Source organism: Hemicordylus capensis, chromosome 1 (assembly GCF_027244095.1).
Source record: "Hemicordylus capensis ecotype Gifberg chromosome 1, rHemCap1.1.pri, whole genome shotgun sequence".
NCBI classification, from domain to species: Eukaryota; Metazoa; Chordata; class Lepidosauria; order Squamata; family Cordylidae; genus Hemicordylus; species Hemicordylus capensis.
In genome coordinates this window covers 20,438,540-20,454,217 of record NC_069657.1, presented here as the reverse complement: position 1 = coordinate 20,454,217, position 15,678 = coordinate 20,438,540, and the positions used below count along the sequence as shown (strand labels likewise).

At 41.9% G+C, this 15,678-nt stretch overlaps 1 protein-coding gene across 9 annotated transcripts in view; it reads right to left on the bottom strand.

The window, feature by feature from the left end:
- The window catches only part of PPP1R13B (protein phosphatase 1 regulatory subunit 13B), a 129,901-nt gene that overhangs the window by 27,439 nt on the left and 86,784 nt on the right, over nucleotides 1–15,678 (bottom strand). For 3 of the 9 annotated variants that reach the window (XM_053282473.1, XM_053282443.1, XM_053282508.1), the window contains 6 exons: nucleotides 9,121–9,222; nucleotides 7,364–7,544; nucleotides 5,378–5,574; nucleotides 4,288–4,452; nucleotides 3,033–3,213; nucleotides 1,754–1,906 (listed from right to left, as the gene is read on the bottom strand). In XM_053282473.1, the coding sequence (XP_053138448.1) occupies nucleotides 1,754–1,906; nucleotides 3,033–3,213; nucleotides 4,288–4,452; nucleotides 5,378–5,574; nucleotides 7,364–7,544; nucleotides 9,121–9,222 (979 nt within the window). The remainder of the gene's footprint in view (nucleotides 1–1,753; nucleotides 1,907–3,032; nucleotides 3,214–4,287; nucleotides 4,453–5,377; nucleotides 5,575–7,363; nucleotides 7,545–9,120; nucleotides 9,223–15,678) is intronic. The other 6 variants (XM_053282484.1, XM_053282514.1, XM_053282462.1 and 3 more) reach the window with 5 other exon arrangements.

Here is a 15,678-nt window from a genome sequence, read left to right as displayed (position 1 = left end):
AAAGGCACCTACTCCTTGAAACATTCTTATCCTTAACCCTCCCCCCACAAAAGTTGTCGCGTGTGCATGCGTAGATAGATAGATAGATAGATAGATAGATAGATAGATAGATAGATAGATAGATAGGGCTTTCCTTCTTGTACATCTTGGCTTCCTTAATTTAAAAACCAACAAGAACTCAGTATTACATAACCAGAGTGAAAATATGCCCTCTTATTTACTTTGTAGTGTTATTACTAACAGAAGAGTGAAAATCAGTACCCAAGACTAAAGTTCATCACTCCACCATATAGCCTGTATAACTGAGCAGCCTAGGATGTTGTTTAATCTATAGGCTGGAATCCAACAACCCCTGAGATGTTTTTTTCTGCCTTTGAGCAGACAGGCGACAGACAGACACATCCTGTAACATAACACAAGCTGCATTTGAAAGTTCCTTGAGTTTCAGAAGCAGTTTGCCACGTGACATGGGGGAGATCTGCTATTTAGGATGCACAACTAGCTACACCATCTTTTGATCCTGGGATACAAAGCAGCACTTCTGTGCCTCATTTTGTTTTCCATTCCAGTATTTTCTAGACTGCTCTTTAAACTTTCCTGAGTTCAAAAAATCAGGAGCAGTTCTGGGATTAGATACAAGGGTGATTTAAGAAGTAGGGGGAAATGCTACTCATACACAATTTGCTGATGGTCTTATATTGCTTGACATCAAGGGCCTAAACCACTTTTTGTATTCAGGGGGATCTATATGTGCAGCCAGGAAAGTGTGTTACATTTACACTCCAGCAAAATATCCACCAAATCAAACTGAATTTTAAACATAGGGGAGTCTAAAAAATGGTTCATCTCTGTCAGTAGGAGTAGCTGTAGTAGTTGTACCAGGTCCATATTAGGGATGTGCACGAACTGAGGTTCATGCACTGGTTCTGTGCTGAACCAGTTTGGACAAGGTCAGCATGCACATGATGCCAGCACACACATGGCATCCACACATGCGCAGGCTGGCACTGAGTGCGGGTACTTGGAACAAGCGCCACTGCAACAGGAAGCTCCTTTTAAAGGGGGGGGGAGATCCCGCTCCCCTCCCCACAGTGCCAAAATGGTTCGGCTCTGAAACAGTGCACGAACCTCGGTAGGTGCACATCCCTAGTCCATATACAGCTGGGTCTTGCTGAATCAAGCTTTAGGCATTTTAATTTTCCAACAAAAGCCAATTCTGTAACAGATATTTGATTTAACCAATATTATTCAACGTCAGGCTTAGATGACTGTTCAATTCACTAAGCACTTAAACTATGTGGTGTTGAACTCGAATTTTCTTTCAAAATAATTCAGCAAGAGGTAAAGTGTGAATTTGTCCACAGCCACACAGTAATCACCTGAAAAAACAAGACTCGAGGTTGCTTATTTCCAATACCTGCTCATGCCAATATGTATACAATGCAGATTCACTATGACAACCACCTGGCGGCTTACGTGAGCTTTCTAGACTCAAGATACTAGCTAGTAATATTAGTTAACTATTCAGCTTTTTCTAGCTATGCAAAGGCAGGGACTAGAAATATAAATTTGTTTACTTGCTGAAATCCTCTGAACACAATGAAGCACACACACAGACACACAGAGTATCTACAATATACAACAGGACACATTTCTAAAAAATCTTGTTTAATATGCATCTGTATGCCGAAGCTCAGATGACCATATTAAAAATCGGATTTCTTAGCTTGCCAAAGATCTTCTACAGACTCACAGTGCAGGATCTCAGAAAGAGCAGATGCTGAATGGATGACATTGTGAACAGTAGTTTGAAGAGAGGGAGGTGACAGAATAGGATCCACTATAATGTCTAAATCAGAAATCTTCCAGGGGCCTGGAGATTTTTTCACACACCCATAGTCTGTATCTACAGGAGACGACCAGATCCAGTCACACAGAAAAAGAAAAAGGAAGGAAAAAAGGATGTGCAAAAAAATTACAACATAATGACAAGAGAGAGATTAAAATATAAGAGAGAACAGGAAAATGCAGAGATAAAAAGTATGACAGTTGACATATTTAAAAAGAGCCCTCATGTTCCATTTCATATTGAGTTTGGGTAGAAACAATTTTCAAGTTAAGATCCTGAGGAAGAAAGGTCATCGTTTAAAATTAAGTGTGTATGTAGTTATCCTAAATATGTTCACAATGGGGGGTGAAAATAGCAGTTCAACTTTCAAAAGTGGAACAAGGCTAAACCTCTAACTTATCTGAGCAGAGTCTGAGTCTTACAAAGAACTGCAAGCAGAATTGTTTCAACTGGCTGGGTACTAAACGTTCATTTATTAGAAGATAAAGATATGCAAAAAAGATACAGTAGGCTGGCTTCAGAAACAGTTTGCATAAAATGCATGTATAGATATATGATGAAATGTTTTTACACCTCCACCCACATCAGAAGTGTTCTTATTCACACTTCTCACAATGCTATATGAACAAGGCCATATTTAATGTAAGAGTTGCAGAAGCTACTGCAGCCTCTGGGTTTTCCAGATGTGCATCTCTTAGTCCTTGAGGGACAAAGGGGCTAAGAAGAAAGCACATGAAGAAGAGGATCAAGGACCACTGTAAACTTGCCAAAGATACAAGACAGCAACTAGAACTGGTGTGGTCAATGCAGTTTAATAAAATATTTATCAAAGAAATATTAAACTCCTCTAGGAACTAGCAAACAGTTTGCTAGCTTTTACTGTAACGCAGCTTTACTGAGCTGGTTTATAATAGAGTTAAATATGCCCTTGATAAATATTTTATCCAAATGCATTGGGAACATCAGTCCAAACACCTGTCATTTATGTGTTTCTGAGGGGAAAAGCACTGACATCTTTTTAGCAAATAACTGAATTGGTGTTAATCTACATAAGTCTTTTTTTAAACTGAAAAGTTAAGAAGAACAAGAGAGATCCTAACGAATTTCAGTTTGGTAGAAGGCTTACTCCTGTGTCAACTCCCACAGCACAAAACAGCAGTATCTGTTATGGTGAATGGCTTACCAGATTTCGATCTTCCATGAGTTGCACTAGTAGTAATGGACAGGGACTGTGGCTTCACTGGATCGACTGGAACAGCATAACTGCTGGAACTAGGAACTTGAATATATGGTCCCACAGCTGCAACTCTGCCTGAAGCACTCAAGGATGACTGAGGGGAAGATGTTCCATTTATCCGATTTAACTAAAAGATGACACATCAAAAATTACTGTCAAGACCTGTCTATCAAGCTACACATCTGAAGGACACTTGTTTAAAAAGGTGCAGAATGCAGAGGCTGACATCCAAATGCTGTGCTTGCACAATGAACTACGTCGCACTAGTGCAAGACAATTACATTGCTGTGCTAAATCATGGGGATTTTCTGGATTGTGTTCCTGTCTGTGCAAAAGTTGCCTGCAAAACGTGAGGCATGCCACAGGCTGAGCACTTTGTTGCACCAGGCAACACTAGTCTGTAACACAAGCTCCTGACTTAGCAAAACCTAGACACAGCAACAGTTTTGCACCAGTGCAGCATCAGGATGTCAGCCAATGAGTTCAAAACTTGTAAGCTTCCCTCTCCCACACCACCTCCCTCCTTTGGGCTTTAATGTTTCTACTTGAACTGGAAGTTCACAGTTCCAAATAATGTTTATGAAGGTCCCACTTCAATCCTATGTCATTCACCTTTCTACTATTGTGGTGTCTTGAATGCCAGAACACATGAAGTACTCAGTGTTCCTTTAATCTCAAAAGACATCCAAAAGTCTTCTCTGAAATACTCCATTCTCCCCTTTGGCTGAAAGCCAGAGGGGTGTGTATCCTTTTCTACTGCCAACATTATCCACAACTTCAGGAAAAATCACTGCCAAATTACTTAATCACCCTATCACTATTTTCAGCCTGACAGCAATTAGTTCCTATACTAAAATGTTAGTGTAGGAACTAACATTTTAGAACCGATTTAAATCCATGTGGGTCTCACTGTATGACCCAATATTCATTTTATACTCCCATTGTCTTGCTGCTGCAATCTTTAAATAGCAAGCTGAACATCAAGTTAAATATCAGCAAATTTTGGCAAGACACAAATAATGAGTTTTCAGCTCTTTAACATGTTCATGGAAATTCTGAAAAGTTTAAGATTTGTAGACAGGTTTAAGAAATATTTGCAACTATTAGCATTTAGAGGTGATAGAGAAGATTGAATCTTTATTAAACTTTATGAGCTTTGTAGAAGTCACTGAAATGTGGCCCTTTTAATAGTTTATCTTACAGGGATGTTTTCTTTTTGACGTGCCTCAACTTTTTTCTTGTATAGGCGCTCGCGGAGCTCATTGATACGCTTGTCCATCATGGCCACCTCCATGTTGCGTTTGTTCAAGAGTTCTTTCTGCTGCTGAAGCTTGGTGTTCTGTTCCTGGTTAAGCCTGTTGCGAATCTTTAAAAGTCACAGTGGTTATCATTCAAAGCTGATACTATTCAACTCAGTTTTGAAGGTGAAAAACAATCAGTGGCCAGGACCCAAACAACTATTTTAAATACATCGTCCTTGGGTGTGCTCTGTGGCTTTTTTTAAAAAAAGTCTTTTCCTTTAAATGGCAGAGTCTCATGCTATATCAAAAACTACTTTTTGAAACTCATTTCAAAGTTTAAAAAGAGATTTGCAATGTGGAATGGGGGGCTGCTATTTGAGAAACACAAGCCCAAAGCTTTCTAAGGTATATAGAATTGTACAATCCTCTACATTTAGACCTATGTAGATATATTTTGGCATGAGATGCTAGCTTATTTGCTTGGAAGTAAGTCCAATTTATTTCAATGAATCATACTTCCAAGCAAATGTCCTCGAGGTAAGAACCTTTACTTCTGTACAACCCCTTAAACATACTTTTCTTTTCTAGGAAGTAGCTTCACAGTAGTTAATAAATGCATCATGCAATCATTCATAAAACATCTGAGCAAGAAGTTATTTCATAACTAACACTAAAGAGAAATCCAATCATATAACACTTCTTTAAGTTAAAGGAATGTAAATGATAGGCAATGTGTTTTTATTGATATTGATTGTGCCGTCGAGTCAGTGTCTCCTAGCGATCACATTCCATGTGATTTTCTTGGTAGAATACAGGAGGGCTTTACCATTGCCTCCCCCCGCACAGTACGCCTGCCTGGGACCACAAAATATTGGGATTTGCTATCAGGCTCCAATGCATGGCTGGTAGGCTGGGGTTCAGCTTGATGGATCATAAACATATTGTCCTACAGATTTCAGGCAGACCAAATGTACCAATGGAACCAAGTAGACGAAAAATGTCACTTTTGTTATTTTAGCCACTATGAAAAAAACATGTCTTAATTGTTACCTGTAGTTCTTGGTACAATTTTTTTAATTCTATAGCTGCAGGCCCGGTCATCTGTCCATTATAAGACTGGAATCCATTCAACTTCCCTTTTCTCAAGTCCTCTAGCTGCTGAGTAAGCTGGTCCACTTTTAACACTGCAGCTTGTAACTCCTGTTGCTTTTCCTGGAACATGGTACTGATATGCTCAATTTCAGTAGCTGAGATTAAAATACAAAATGAAAAACAAAGACACATAAATCAGTATGGGAAGCCATAGGCGATGCTGTTCAAGTGTCTGTTCGCAGCCTCTACACATCAAGCCTGTGCTATATGTGCAAAATGATTTGGAGGAAAGCACAGAAATGAAAAGCTGTGGCAGGGGTTGATTGTTTCGCAGACAGGCTGCATCTGTGTTCTGCTATTGCAAAATCTGGGACTTGAGATGGTGTGCTCTCCAGGGAGATCCCTGAAATCAGTTTATGGAGTCTGAACTACAACTTGCAGAAGCTATTCTTCTGTTGATGATGATGATGATGATGATGGTGATGATGAATAATTCAATTTCTATACCGCCCTTCCAAAAATGGCTCACGGTGGTTTACACAGAGAAATAATAAATAAATAAGATGGCTCCCTGTCCCCAAAGGGCTGACAATCTAAAAAGACACCAGCAACAGTCACTGGAAGTACTGTGCTGGGGGTGGATAGGGCCAGTTACTCTCCCCCTGCTAAATAAAGAGAATCACCATGGTAAAAGGTGCCTCTTTGCCCAGTTAGCAGGGGTTAGCACACTAGTTTTAGCATGACAAGTCAATCACAGGGGTCAATGTTGGAAATGCATATTGCCTTTAAAGCCATTAAGAGGGCCCTGAAGCCTGTGCATCCACAATCCCAGGTAGCCCACTAAGCTAGGCCTGACCTCAAACAATGAGCTTCTTTGGTTCATACCCTAGACCTCCTGAAAGATTGGGAAACAAGGTCACTGAATTCCTTCTCCCTACATTTTGCACATTATAAGCAGAATTCTCATTAATAAGAGTCAAACCTGGGAGGCCGAAGAAGCTGAAATGGTATAGCGTTGCATGCCTTTGCCCCATGTGTCTAGCACAGGATGCACACCAGATGGCAAACTGCAAAAACCTATTTGCACTGAAGCTGCTCCGTAAGATTGGTCTGTATAAACCAGGCCTGTACAACTTAAGGCCTGGGGGCTAGATCCAGCCCGTGAGGACTTTTTTGAGGGCCCCCAGGAAGGCGTATCCTGTAGCAACAGCAGAAGCCATGAAGAGCTCTTGGACTGTCCAGCTGATGAGCAGCAGTGGCTCAATCCAATTGGCCGCTTGAGATCAGATATCCTCTGTTCCTGGGCCAGAGCCTACTGACACCATCTGTCTTTCCCCTGGCCTCTTCCCCCACCCCCCACCCGCAACTTGAACTCTCTGCACCTCACTTCCATTGATATTTTTAATAATTAATTTTAATGTAATAATTGATGCACTGGAAATTGATTGACCTTGGCCCCTGCATACCAAGTCGTGGTTGGTTCTGGCTCATGGGGGCATTAAGTTGTGTGCCCCTGTTCTAAACTAAGACATACAACTATTTTCTAGTTGCCAGATCCATTCGAAAACCCATTTCAGGTTTTTTACTACATTATTTGTTTTAGGGCAGTCCATACAGCCAGTTTCCCCTACACATGAGCAGTCATGGCTGCTCCTTGGTCAAATATGTTCTTACAATGATGTGGGGAAGAAGGCTATATATATGGATATAGCTGCAGCTATTCCTTTCATCACAGCATCTGGAAAAGTAGTCATGGTAGCAGAAATGACTTCCAGCTGATTCCATATTCAGAATTATTTCCAGTGATGTTTCCCCATACAATCATGGTACTGCAGCAACTCCTACATAGGGACATCTGACTGTGCAGCTTGGCACTATGTCAGCTACTGTACCAAGAACAGAAAGCAACAGGAATTAAAGAAAAAAAAAGGGAGGAGAAATCACCCGTACACAAATTCCCGTTCATAATCTTGCTGTAATCCACCTGCCCTCTCATGGCACGGATTTTTTTCAGCTTTGTCTCCTGTGTCTCCACTCGCTCTTTAAGTTTCTGTAGCTTTTCACTCTCAGACACAGACTGCTGCTGACGGCGTTCTTGCTGCTTCAGATAACGCAACCGTTGTTCCTATCAAAACATGTAATCATGCAGTCTATTTTTAGAAAAAGTATTACCAGTCACTTGCCTATTAGGTGGGAAAAATCACATTGAGATAAGCCTTTAAAGCAGTTCTGCTGAATTTTTCATTTGGAAACAAATCTATTTCATAGCATTCAATTAAAATGTTTAGAACCTATTTTTATTTATTCACTTATTTATTACATTTATATTCCGCTCTTCCTCCAAGGAGCCCAGAGTGGTGTACTACATACTTGAATTTCTCCTCACAACAACCCTGTGAAGTAGGTTAGGCTGAGAAAGAAGTGACTGGCCCAGAGTTACCCAGCTAGTATCATGGCTGAATGGGTATTTGAACTGGGGTCTCCCCGGTCCTAGTCCAGCACTCTAACCACTACACCACGATGGCTCTCCTAGAACCTAGAATGTGAAGATTTTTGTTTGCCCAGCCGTATTCGAAATCCTCCAAAAGATGCCAGATTTCACTTCTGAAGCCTGAAGATCAAGCCTCTCATGTACATAAAAACAATTCTAGCTGAAACATTCATTCCAACACATCTGTGAAGCTTCCTGCAACATGTATTTCCTGCTGCTCAAACACACTTCCTTCTGCAGCAAAATGGCTCCTAAACCTCCATTACACAATTTCCCAAAGGAAACAATGACCAGCAGAGTACTACAAACAGGCAAAGATAAGGAGATCTACAACAAGATAAAGGCCACCTCTTCAAAATGACAGTCATTGGACTGAACAAATACAGGAAATGCTTCCTTTTTCTCCTGTATGATTTTCTTTACATATCTACAAATAAACTTGCAATTTACATCTGTCTATTAACTTAATCCACTGTGTGTACTGTATACTGTTGCTTCCATCAAAGTGGAAAGTGGTTAACAGAAACACACATTAAAAAAAAATAAATTATGGCTTTAGTGGGGGGAAATCTTTGTATTATTAAGATTCTGAAAATGGCATCATTACAGATGAGTTAAGAACACCTGTACTGAAATTCTGACTCTGCTGAAGTCAATAAGTGGAACTTGGTTGAAGCCTAGATCATCTACAAATACTATGAGCCAAGATCAGATATCTTTCATTTATTAAAAATAATCATCACCATCCAAGGCAGCCCTATGGCATCCTGCAAAGGGCTGTTGCTGCACCAAAATGCAAGGTACGGTGCAGTTTGGCTATACTGTTCAGTTAGTTGCTGAATCAGTGCAACATTCTGGACGTTGTGCTTTATTGGTGTAATACCATAAATCATTCTACCCCACTGATGCAAGAACTTTCCAAGTGCGATCCTGTCCACTTTTTGTTTTGCATTACATGCCACAGAATCAGGCTGTATCTCTTTGATAATGGCATTTTTTAAAATCAGGACAGACAGAATCAGATTCCAGCTTTGTCTAATGAAGCAAGTCTAGGGCAGCATGCTCATACAAAGGATGTACTGCCTTCACTGGGTTAACACCATATCAGTTCTCAATAATAAAAGTTTCCATATTGCCGGGATTTAGAGCCTTTTGTGAAGACAGCAAATTCTCAGTTCTCTTTCCTCTTATTATTGGAAGCTCAGTTTACCTTGGCAACCAACATTTGCTGCTGATTTTCAATCTGCTGCTGTTGCCTGGCAGCCATATCCTGAAGTTCAGAAAGTGTGAGCTCAACACGTGGATTCCCAACCTGCAGAGTAAAGAGCAGCAACATTAGAGTGCCATTACACAGTGAACCCTCAGATTCTGTTCATATTGCAAATGTCACTTGATAGCAGTTAACTGTAATCTGTAATAGACATTTCTTAATGCAATTTGGAAAGCAATATATTCTCTGCCACTTTTAAGGTTTTTATATGCACCATAATACAAAAAGTCCTGAATGATAAGGGAATACAGGAAGCTGCCTTATACTGAGTCATACCTTTGGGCCATGTAGCTCAGTATATAAAATTGTGTCTGGGACTGATGGGAGTTGTAGTTCAGCAACATCTGGAGGCTCCCAGTTTGGGAACCACTGGTATATGCTGACCGGCTGAGGCTCTACAAGTTCTCAGAATCTTTCCCAGTCCTACTGGAGATGCCAGAAATTGAATCTAGGACCTTTGGAGTGCAAAGCAGATGCTCTACCACTGAGCTACAGCTGTGTGCTGGGCAAACAAGTGTGCCATGGAAATGATGAAATGTGCTTTCATGTTGGAAGCAACCACCGCTCTGTACTCCTCAGAGCAGTGATGATAGAACATTGCCTGCCAATACACAGATACCTACATCATCCTCAGTGAGGGAGTTAAGGACTCACTGGGATTTCCTTGACATAGCCCACGCTACATCTCATAATAATGGGGTTGGGGTGGGTTTAAGCATCATTATTGTCTAGAAAAGGCAGTCATATCCCTGAAATCCGATTAACTGGGGGGAAAGGAGTGCATTACCCAGGAGGTAATATTGACTGGGATATTTCCATCATGGTAAATAGCAGCCAAACTGGTCTGTGGGACAACCCAAAGGGACCTTATAACACTGATTTTAAAGGTATTGCACTGGCTACAGATGAGTTTCAGAGAAAAACACAAAGTGCTGATTATTACCTATAAAGCCCTCAATGGCTTGGGTTCAGGGCATTTAAGAGAGCACCTTCTTTGACATGAACCCTGTCGCCTATTGAAATAATCCAGAGAGGTCAGGTTACGGTTGCCACCAGCTTGTTTGGTGGCGACCCGGGACTGTGCTTTCTCTGCGGCTGCCTTGGAGCTTTGAAATATGCTCCCTGTCAAAATATGCACATCTCCATCTCTGTTTGCTTTTAGGAAGACCCTAAGACACACCTGTTCTCTCAGACATTTAACTGAAGTTAATTTTAAACTGTGCAATTGTTTTTATCCCATGGAGTCATTAACATTTTATTCTGTGAAATTGTTTTGTTTTTACTGTTTTATATTTGTTTTAAATTGTGTACATCACCTAGAGATACACATATCAGGCAGAATATCAAGATGCTAAATAAATACTAAATAATGCAGTATTGTGTTTGTACCTCTAAAGGCCATAACAAAACACAACACAGGAAGTCCAGTGTGACCAAGTCACAAATCCAAGGATCAGCTTTTACAAAGATGCCATTAGGAAACACCGACAAGATCAACACTTCACAATGTATAATTTGTTTGGGGTTCTCTAACTTTATTCTAAACATGAGTATGTTTTCTCTTTTGTGCCCAGAGTTTATTCTTTCCTCCTCTTTGTGTAGATTATTTTGTTCCCAGAGTATGATACATTATAGTTAATGTACTGTGCCTTTACATCCCCAAAGTTTATGCAACATTCTGAGCAAGAACACAGAAACACATAAAGCGGACAACTAGGATTCCTCAACTAGGGAATCTCTTATTGATCTGGAACTACCAGAGGGCCACTCGAATTTTACAAATGGAGCTGCCTTGCAAGCTGTTTTCAATCATGTGTTAATCAGCCAACAGCACTTTTAATTACAAATACAGCCACTGAAGAGGCCCACAACAAAGCTTGCTTTTCTAGAAAGCATTAGGAATCCTTTACAGGGATCCTCAACGTTGGGCCCCTAGATGTTAGTGGACTTCAGCTCCCATAATCAAAAGCCCCAGTGGCCTTTGGTGGGGGATTATGGGAGTTGAAGTCCAATAACATCTGGGGGCCCAACGTTGATGATCCATGCTTTAGAAGCCCTTGCACCAACCCTTCCTAGAGAACACTAGGAAAGAAAAAAAGCTCTGCCAGAAGTGAGAATGCCAGTACGAGAGAGGGAGGGAGAGGGGGAGAGGGGGAGAGGGGACTAAGATACTGTATAGAGCAATAATTTTTATATAAATTAAGCAATAAAAAGTTTTTTTTAAGAAGTGTAAGGTTAGAGAAGGCAAATGCAAAAGCAGAAATGCAATAGACGACATCATGAAGTTTATTTACTTCTATGCATGTGACCCATTTGAAGAGTTATGCGGTCGCGATGCACGTGGCAAAAAAGAGCTTTTGGTCTGCGCGCAGTGCGGCTGCAGGTTCGCGCTCAGCGGAGCTATCCCAGGTTGTGAGGAGTTTGATTTCTGCTCCTTCTACTTCAAATCAGTCCGCAGGATCATTCTGCAGTGAAGCCTTTAATGGGTTTTTTGCAAACAAGATCTCCTGTATTCGGGCCGACTTAGACTCCAATGTTTTTGCAGGATCTATGGAGGAGGTGTCCAGCAATCCCTCTTGCAGTATTAGATTGGATCATTTTCAATCTGTGACTCCTGAGGATGTGGACTAGCTGCTTGGGACAGTACGGCCTACCACCTGTTCTCTGGATCCTTGCCCGGCTTGGCTGCTTCTATCTAGCAGGAAGATTGTTGGAGATGGCCTAGTTAATATCATAAATGCATTACTGAGGGGAGGGGAGGGTGCCTCCTTGTTTGAAGGAGGCATTGATTAGACCACTCCTAAAGAAGCCTTCTCTGGATCCCTTAGTGATGGACAGTTACAGGCCAATCTCCAATCTCCCTTGGTTGGGCAAAGTGATTGAGAGGGTGGTGGCTGACCAGCTCCAAGCAGTCTCGGAGGAAACTGATTATCTAGATCCATTTCAAACTGGCTTTAGAGCTGGCTATGGGTTAGGGACAGCCTTGGTCAGCCTGATGGATGACCTTTACCAGGGAAATCGACAGAGGGAGTGTGACTCTGCTGGTTCTTCTGGATCTCTCGGCGGCGGCTGATACCATCGATCATAATATCCTTCTGGATCGCCTGGGGGAGTTGGGGATAGGGGGCACTGCTTTGCAGTGGTTCCACTTCTATCTCTTGGGTAGATTCCAGATGGTGGAGTTTGGTGACAGTTGCTCCTCAAAAAGGGAGCTGCTATATGGAGTCCCCCTAGGGCTCCAGTCTGTCACCAATGCTTTTTAATATCTACATGAAACTGCTGGGTGAGGTCATCAGGAGATTTGGTGCTGGGTGTTATCAGTATGCTGAAGACACCCAAATCTACTTCTCTTTTTCATCTTCAGGAAATGGCACTCATTCTCTAAATGCCTTCCTACAGGCAGTAATGCGCTGGATGAGGGAGAACAAATTGAAGCTGAATCCAAGCAAGACGGAGGTGCTCATTGTGGGAGCTCAGAATCTGAGGGATGAGTTAGAGCTCCCTGTGCTGGATGGGGTTACACTCCCCCCAAAAGGAGCAGGTGTGCAGCTTGGGAGTACTCCTGGACCCAGGCCTCACCCTGGTATCTCAGGTGGAGGCCATGGCCAGGAGTGCTTTCTATCAGCTTCGGCTGATTCGACAGCTGTGCCCATTCCTTGAAGAGGATGACCTCAAAACAGTGGTGCATCAGCTGGTAACCTCCCGGCTCAACTACTGCAATGCGCTCTACGTGGGGGTGCCTTTGTACGTAGTCCGGAAACTTCAGTTAGTTCAGAATGCGGCAGCCAGGTTGGTCTCTGGGGCAACCTGGAGCAACCATATGATGCCTGTTTTGAAACAGCTACACAGGCTGCCGATATGTTTCCAGGCAAAATACAAAGTGCTGGTATATTACCTTTAAAGCCCTGAATGGCTTAGGTCCAAGTTATCTAAGAGAGCGCCTTCTTTTACATGATCCCCACCGCACCTTAAGATCATCTGAGGAGGTCCGTCTCCAGTTGCCACCGGTTTATCTGATGGCGACGCAGAGGCGGGCCTTCTCTGTAGCTGCTCCTGGGCTGTGGCATGCACTCGCGGCAGAAATTCGTAATTTGAGATCATAGCCGTCCTTCAGGAGAGCCCTTAAAACCTACCTATTTGGCCTGGCCTTCCAGGGTTTTAAATGATTAACTGTTTTAAATTGTTTTAAATTGTTGCCCTGATTTTCAGGGCTTTTAGCTGTTTTATTGTATTTTAATAGTTTTTATCATGTTGTGAACCGCCCTGAGCCATTTTGGAAGGGCGGTATATAAATCTAATAAATAAATAAATAAATATTATTTACTTCTAATGTTTAATTTTTTTAAATAAAATACTCAAGCGAGGAGGCTAATTACTCAAGTGGATTAAATGTTTAGCATTATTGAAATTCTGTACTTCATTCTGCAGAACAGGAAAACAGCAGCAATTTTAAAAAGATTAAAAGCAACAATTTTTTCCTCTGAGTAATTCATGCCGCAAAGCACTTTTCTAACAAGATCTTATTTCAGGAATGGCAAGTGCACAATGTATAAGGCGCATGCCGGGAAATGAAATTCCTAGAGAACAACTAGGCACGAAAATCTCAACCCAAGCGTCAGCAGTTACAAACAAGACTTGGAAATGCATAAACATTAACTGTGAACGGAAAAGACCACCAAGGAAAGTGCTGGGAAGAGCAGAAATCTTTCAGCCCCAGGGGATTCCTAAAGCTCATAGGGCATGCTGGAACTTTGCTTTGTTCAAAGGCAAAAAAGTCAGCACAAGAAAACAAAGCAAGGACTGGGAGAAAAATATGTATAATCATAGGCCTTGTAGGCAGACTGTAGAGTTACTACTGGGAGTTTATTTAGACCGCTTAAACCAAAGCCAGATACATCCCAGGTCAGAATCGAAGCCTCCAAGTATGAGCAGAGATCCAGGAGCTAGGTTGAGGTTAAGGCTAATCAAAATTAATCATTTGTTTTGCACTATTTGCTTGTTTTCGATGATCAAACAGAAATACTGCTGAAGAAAAATAAGTCATTCCCTGAGAGGGAGGAAGGCTTGCATAAATCAATGGAATTGCAACTCACCGCTTCTTGAATCCCTTAATCTACTAGTATCCCATCATTATGAATGCAGTGTAGCACATACACACATAGTTATTTATGTTTTAAAGGCACAGCACAAGAGCTTACATTTAGGACATACAGTTATGTGTTCAAGTGGCTTTTTTATCATCTTACAAAAACAAAAACAAAAACAGAGACCAGAAACTCATCCACCAGACTAATGTTCATACTAATGGTCAAAGCCCACCTATTTCTACTCTTAAATCTGAAGCATAACACACCATCAGCACCTGGTAAAAATCTCTTATTTCTATTCTATATCCTACACAGAAAAGGTAGCATTCTTGCTTTATCCTGTTGTTCAATTGTATTTTAACACAATGGGTGGGTTCACACGTACAGTAGCACCTGAGGTTTGTGCAAGCACTTGCAGCTCCGGGAGCATGCATTCCCACCCACCCCACCATGCGAGCTTCTACCTCCTGTCCAAGTTCCAATATGCAGAGACTGGTTGTAACATCTGAACTCACCAACCTTGGCATATCCTGCCTGACTTCCATCAGGAAACTCAGCATCTGTAACTAAGATTAATTAGAGGAGAGCTGGTCTTGTGGTAGCAAACATGACTTGTCCTCTTAGCTAAGCAGGCTCCATCCTGGTTGCGTATGAATGGGAGACTAGAAATGTGAGCACTGAAAGTTATTCCCCTCAGGGGATGGAGCCACTCTAGTTTCAAGTTCCCGCGTCTGACATCAGACATGAGGGCATGGCTTAGCTCCCGAACAGGGCCACGCGGCTGACATCAGAAGTAGGGGGCAGGGTGAGGAGGCCACCGCCACGGTCAGACACAGGCCGCTGCTGGCCTCCCTCTGCTAGTGGCTAGATAGACCAATGGTCTGACTCAGTATATGGCAGCTTCCTATGTTCCTATGATTTGAAGTAAGTTACAGATGCTAGGTTCCCTGACAGAAATAGGGCAGGATATGCCAAGATTGGTCGGTTCAATCGTCACAACCAATCTAGGCATATCAAAACTTGAACAGGACATAGAAGCTTGCATAGGGGTGGGCTGCTGGAGCATATACTCCCAGGGCTGCGGGTGCTCACACAAACCTCAAGTGCCACCATACCCATTAATTCGCCCGGTATCTTTGCCTCAGCAGCAATCTTTTTTCTTCCTTCCTTCCTGAGACCTCTGTTTTAAAAAGGAGATTTAAACCACTGGGAACTTCTAGCATTGATGGTGAACTCTGTTGAAATTGCATGGCCACAATACAAGACTACAGTTGTATTATTTGCAGTGACGTTTCTTGTGGATTATTATCTTAACACTAAATCTTACATGCAGCCTGATCCTATGCATGTTTACTTGGATGTAAATCCCACTGAGCTAAATGGACCTTTCACTCAATAAGTGTGCACAAGA